Here is a 6573-nt window from a genome sequence, read left to right on the forward strand (position 1 = left end):
TCGTTTTTGAGAAACAGTTGTTTCATAAGTCAGAAAAATATATACACATTTATATTGGCTAGCCGTTAGCCTAGCCTGGACAAAGCCGTTAGCCTATTTCTCAACACTCTATGAGCTATGACTGATGTCACGGCTGATAAACTATCAACTGGACTTAATAAACCATCAATGGAAACGTAACTACTGTGTCAAGTCAATAAATGTTGTCCAAACTCATCATAAACACAGCTTAAGGTTTAGTGATACCTAATGGTGAAGTTGCAGATTGCAATAGACCACACTGGGCTCCATTTTAAAATTCACCTTTCAGCATGGTGCATTTTGTGGCTGAGAATGCTCACTTTAAACATGAAAAACTTCCTCCAAGTTAACAAAATGCACATTTTTATTTTATTTTTCTGCATCTCCACAAAACCGAAAATCATACTTCTGTCAGCGAACGCCCAAAAATGTTTGACATGCTGTTGACAAAAAAAAGTGAGTTTGTTTTGTCAAAATACAATCTAGTTTTATTGATCTTCTATTGCCCCATGAAACATAAAGATGAACATACATACAACGGAAACATTTACAAAATTTAAGAGCAATACAGGAAGTTTTGGGATATACGGGTTTTACAAATGAATTACATTTGCAAATACAGTACAACATAAGTTATGATAACTAGTTCTGTTTAAGGAAATAGGGGGAAATAATCACAAGTTTAAAAGGTAAAAAACAAAACCAAACATAAAATCTTACAATGCAAAGAAACCTAAATGGCTTTTATGGGTTATTTTATCTTTAAATAAGTAGCATGAGTGATTGTCAAGCTTAGTTTTCCTAACCAACAAAAAGTCATAAACAGACGTAAATAAAGTAAACATTCCACATTTCAAATGCATGAACGTGTCAATGTTTCAATTGCTTTTACATAGTTGCAGTATTTTCTACTAAAGCTCATTTTATCTTGAGGTCAGTTCATTTGACTACAAACAGACACAAAATAATCAATGTAATATATTTTATGCAATTTATTTGTTAAACCAACAAATGCTCTAGAGATTATAAATGACAGGAGCTGTATCAGATCTATTGCTTTATAAATTGAGTCGCACACTATTTTAGAGCCACAAGTCCCTGCACTGTTAAAGTATACTCCTCGGAGGGGAAAAAAGTGGTCGAGAAGGTGACGAGGGCGCCGAAGATACGGGAGACAGATGCTCTTTGGTGGCACTCGTGATGCCACAGTTGGAACAGAAGAATTGCATAGAGCAGCAGCATCGTCTTTCTGTGTCTTTGTTTTGAGTTCTGTATTCTGTTTAAAAAAAATCTTGCTCAACCCTGAAGTTCCCCCTCGATAAATAGGCTCAGATTTGAGACAGAAGAAGGAACTGATTTTGTGCTGTTCTCCGTCTTGCAGGTAAATTCAAGATGAAAATATAAATAGAATCATGTAGTCTGAGACTTTTTATTATTATTTTAACCCTATATATTTATGTTGTGACAAAAAAAAGGACAAGTTTAGAAATCCTTCCAGCATGAGTTGACATATTCTGGTCCTAGAAATCATTTTGAACATTTAATGTTTATTCTAAGGTAATTATGTTTTCTACAAAACTGTATAAAGTAATGACATTTTTAGTATTTTGAGGGGGAAAGAATGCTGTGTCACGTGCTGGTCCACGGTAGCAGGAAGGAGATGATAACAATGACAAGAGAGATGGAGATCGGCAGCAAGAGTAGGAGGGTGACAGGAAGAGAGAGGGATGACGGCCACAGAGACATCAGTTTGGAGGCCCAGGACACTTCGGCCAGACTCTTCTGCCTCTCAACGTTGGGCCCGCTGATGACCAGTGGCCTGACCTGCGATACGCTTTCCTGAAAGAAAACAACACAAAAACAAGAACAATGAAGTAACAGTGATATTTTACACTTAAAAAAAGACTTAGTCTTAAAACACAATTACAAAATAATTCCTGATTTTTCCCATCAACACCTAGGAAGTCCAGTGGACAGTGGACCCCAGTGTGATTCAGGGTGCCAATAAATAAGCACTGAAATCCCCCTTATCCCCCTTATCACTATACACTATACAGCCTTTACTCTTCAGTTTTTGTCATGATCTTTGATTCAAACCTCTTCCCACAGCTTGGACAAAAAAAAACATCAAAATGTGCTATGACTTTTGGTCGCAGTTTATCGTGAAGCATAAATAAAATCTTAAAAATGCAACAAATTTCTACATATATAACAATAAATCTTTTGGCAAAACAAGTGAGAAAAGCCCAAACCTCTTTGGAGCGCGACAGCTCAGGCTCAATTCATAGTAGAAAAAGGGTTCAATGTTTAAAGGCTGAACTAGCATTTTGATAACTTTAATGAGTTTTACCCAATCCCAATTTAACTTTTAAGATTTTTGAAGATTTTATCATGTTTAATTTACAGTGTGATGTTGTCACACACTAACTTTTGAGCTGTCTAAACTATCCAAACTCTTTTTACTTTCACAAACTGTATACCTCTTTCATCATTTATATACATCAAAAACATTCACGCAGTGTCTCGCTGCTATAGGAATTACAGTTTTCTACGTTTCCTATGTTCACTGCAGGCTAAAGTGGACAAAATCCCAATTTTTTTCCCCCCCAAATGTGACCCATTACTGATTTTTTATAACAGTCTGAACGTGACAATTCAGATTTTTTTCAAATCAGACCCAGGTCACTTTCACATGTGATTGTAAATCAGACACATATCCAATCTTTTTCAAAACCACTGAAGTCTGGATGGTTATGTCACATTTCATTTGACTTTTACGTCACTGGAGTAGGAGTATGTGGATCGATCCAAATATTGATATCATTGACACCACCGTCATGCAGTTTGAAGTTTGGAACTCCGCCCGTCTTTAGCTACAGAACAGAAGTCCAGATGCTTCATCTTTTTTCTTTTTTCTTTTTAGATTTGCCATAAACTGGATGACTGAGAATCTACACCAACATATGATTCTAGCGTTGGTGTCGGATTGTAAAGATACTAGTGTGATGGGATGGAATCTTGAGTTTATTTCTACTTTTTAGTAAGTCGTTCCTGTTCCAGAAGTGTAATTCTTCGCCAGAGATAGCGGGGAAATGGCAACATGAAATGTAAACACTGGACGAAATAAGCATGGCAGATCATTTCGTTGGCTCCGCCCGTTTACCTCCAGGATGGTCCTGCTTTGTGCTCTTTCAGGACTGAGCCGAAGATTCCAGCGATGGGACCTGTGGCTCCGCCCACCATCGTCTTCACTCTCCGTGGTGTCCTGACGTGCCACTCGGGGGCGTTTGCGTCGCCGCGAGCTGATTCGCTGAAGAGAGCTGGGCTCCTGAAGCCTGATCCAATGAAGCACAAAGTCAGAACACCACAATGGAAAAAAAACCTAAAGCCAAGCAAAGTGTGTGAACACGCCTTTAAGTGTGGCCATGGATTTGATACATTGTGGGGACAATTTTCCTAACATATACTACCTTGTGAGGACCAACTGCTCCTCGTGGGGACCAAAGCCTGGTCCCCACGAGGAGGGGTTAGGGGTTAGGTTTAGGACTAAGGTGTGAATTGAGTTTAGGTTTGGTTTAGGGTTAGGTATGTACTGGTAATGGTTAGGGTTAGGGTAAGTGTCAGGGTTAGGCTGTAGTTAGGGTGTAGAAATGAATGGAAGTCAATGGAAAGTCCCTGCAAAGATAGAGAGACATAACGTGTGTGTGTGTGTGTGTGTGTGTGTGTGTGTGTGTGTGTGTGTGTGTGTGTGTGTGTGTGTGTATGCTCATCAAACCTGCAGTCCGTGTCCTCTATATCAGCATCTGCATCACTGTCTCCCTGAGGGTCAGATAATAAACACTCCTCCTGCAACAGACAGAAACATAAAAACACATCATATTTAAAATATGAAGCTTTATTTTTGTTTAACACAAACCCAAGTGAATCATCACCATTAGTAAACCCAAACCAGCAGCTGGTGATGGCATTTGTCTGAGTGAGTGTGTTCATGTGTTACTTTGTATTATGTCACTATTGTTAATATGCATGAATCAGCTGACGCCTCTATCCATAGCATGACCAATGAGTTCAGAGCTTATATAAATAGCATCCTATTTATATCTGAGAGGTATCGATTCCCCCAACTTACTGAAACACATGAATGAAGTTGTGAAATGTTGAATTATTCCTGCAAAAGAAGTTGTTGTGTAAAAGGATTTCGAACAACAATCTTGGGGTTTTTGAAGTTTGAGACCAGAATTACAGTTTAGTGAGTTCATACTTTGGGCTTTATTGTATTCATGTTGGATCTGAGTAAAAGCAACAGTCAAATTTAGGACATGTTTTGACTAAATTAAAAATGTATAAAACCTACGGTGTTAACAAAGCACACAAACAAAAAACAGAAACACAATTACATTAACAAACCAGAAAAGGTAGGTCCCAGGGGGAGACCTGAGAAATCGCTGATTGGATGACACCACCGGAAGTTTTTCTGGTTTTAGTGCGTTTGTTGAAAATATGAATGTTATCGGGAATCATTTCTTGAAGCCTCTTGCCACAACTACTGCAAAGGTTTGGTGACTGCTCAACCAGCTCTTCTCCACAGTTTGGGCGATACATGGTGCTGTGACTGTCTACCCGCCTACAAAACGTTGAAAGAGCAAAAGCCCGAACTTCCGGTTCAAAAGTGGTGTCGTCCAATCAGCGATTTCTCAGGTCTCCCACTGGGACCTACCTCTTCCAGTTTGATAATGTAATTGCGTTTCTGTTTTTTGTTTGTGTGTTTCGTTAATGTTGTTGTGGTTTGCACTTCAGGGCCACCGTAAAAACCCGATAAATCAAAAATTACGATTATCAGATATATTAACTTTTTCAGATTCGATGCCACACTTTGGTGAGTTTTTACCATCTAACCCATTATAACTACACAGATGTGTTTTAAAATACCTACTGTATTTAAACATTTTGATGTATGAAGACTTCTGACAGTAGTGTCCACAGATGTCCACAATGAGACTGCATTGGTAGAACAGCCATGGACCGAAGCAGTTTTGAAATTAAATGATATATTATTACATATAATTTATTTGAGTCTATAACATTTTTGTATTGATAAAATCAGGTCTGTTTAATAATTACATGAAGAGTCTACAAGCTTGTTTGTTTCCACAAGGCATTATTATTTAAAACAAAAAGATTAGCAGAAAAGCTGAAAAAGTGTAGTTCGATTTATAGATGAATATGGAAACATACTGTTCAGGATTAGAATAGCAGCAGCATCTGTAGAAACAGCAACAAACACTCGAATCATGGGGATCAGCTATTATTCCAGGATTTTATTATTCATATGCAGAAAATACATCTACTGCTCACTGCTGAGTAACCCAAAGGGTGCTAAGCACGTCAGCTGCTGGCTGTGGGATTCATTTATTTTTTTATTCATGAGGCCTCATTTTTCCGTATTTGTGTGTGAACCAAGTTTTATTAAAGTGTTTTTGTAATTTTAAATGAAATAATTGTTTGTGATATGACATTTAAATTAGGGGGTAAATAATTAGTCTCAATAACTGACATCAAATCTTTCCTTTGCTTTGTTGTATGGTGTTACATTGAATTTCACTGCGTTGACTCGAAACTTATCTTGAATCACATCATATCAAGGTCAAGGGCTAAATTTTATTGTATGGTATTGATTTTTGCTGTTAGTGTATCTGTAATAAATCAGATCATTGGTAATGTTTTAAATACGTATTGGCCACAGACCAGCGATGCACAACCCGAGTTTATAGATTGTGCCAAAAAATAAATAGTTCAGTAAAGTGGGCTCTGACTACTGAAAGGTTGCTGGATTCAAAACAGATTTACAAACTGTCCATCACAAGGGAGACCTGTTTTTCAGGCTTCTAGCTCCACACGTGTGACTAAAGAACAGTTGTTCTGACTAATCGCTGTCCTGTACTGACAGATTCTGGCAGGTTTCAAATGTGTTGACAGAAAAAAAAAACAATGACTCCAAAAGAGGTTAGCATAGATGGTGTTATACCGTCAGTTTTATCTGAACTGATACAAAAAAATCAACAAAAAAATGATACAAAAAGCTAACGAAGAAGCAAAAGAGGTTTGTTCCCCTTTTCCAACTGGCTCAAGCAGCAGTTTCACCGTTTCTTTTTTGTTTTTTGCTACAAATTGAAAACTGGAGCTTTACCAACAACAATGGAGGAACTGTGTGGTGACTGATACAGACATTGTGATTGGTCGGAATGACAAACTCCAGCTACAAAAACCAGTAAACAGTGGTGAAAGATTACCCATATAAACAACAGCTCTGTAACTGTATCTGGCATCACTATAAGCTGAAATTCAATTGCTGAAGCAATGATCCAGGCTGTTAGGTCCCTTTATGATCGGTGTCAGAGCTTGGTCCACATTGCTGGCAGTAAGTCGGACTCGTTTCCGGTGAGAGTTGGACTTCGCCAAGGTTGCCCTTTGTCTCCGATTCTGTTCATAACGTTTATGGACAGAATTTCTAGGCGCAGCCAAGGTGTTGAGGGGATCCGTTTTGGTGGCCTT

General features: G+C 38.2%; 1 protein-coding gene across 1 annotated transcript in view; it reads right to left on the reverse strand.

Annotated features, from left to right (window-relative positions):
- Positions 1-482: 482 nt before the first annotated feature.
- si:ch211-63p21.1 overlaps positions 483-6573 on the reverse strand; it is an 11163-nt gene continuing 5072 nt past the window's right edge. The window contains exons 4-6 of the mRNA XM_037976655.1: positions 3797-3867; positions 3185-3356; positions 483-1860 (exon numbers count right to left, since the gene is read on the reverse strand). Coding sequence (XP_037832583.1) covers positions 1651-1860; positions 3185-3356; positions 3797-3867 — 453 coding nt within the window. The 3' untranslated portion in view covers positions 483-1650. The remainder of the gene's footprint in view (positions 1861-3184; positions 3357-3796; positions 3868-6573) is intronic.

This window comes from Kryptolebias marmoratus, linkage group LG7, assembly GCF_001649575.2.
Source record: "Kryptolebias marmoratus isolate JLee-2015 linkage group LG7, ASM164957v2, whole genome shotgun sequence".
Taxonomy (NCBI): domain Eukaryota; kingdom Metazoa; phylum Chordata; class Actinopteri; order Cyprinodontiformes; family Rivulidae; genus Kryptolebias; species Kryptolebias marmoratus.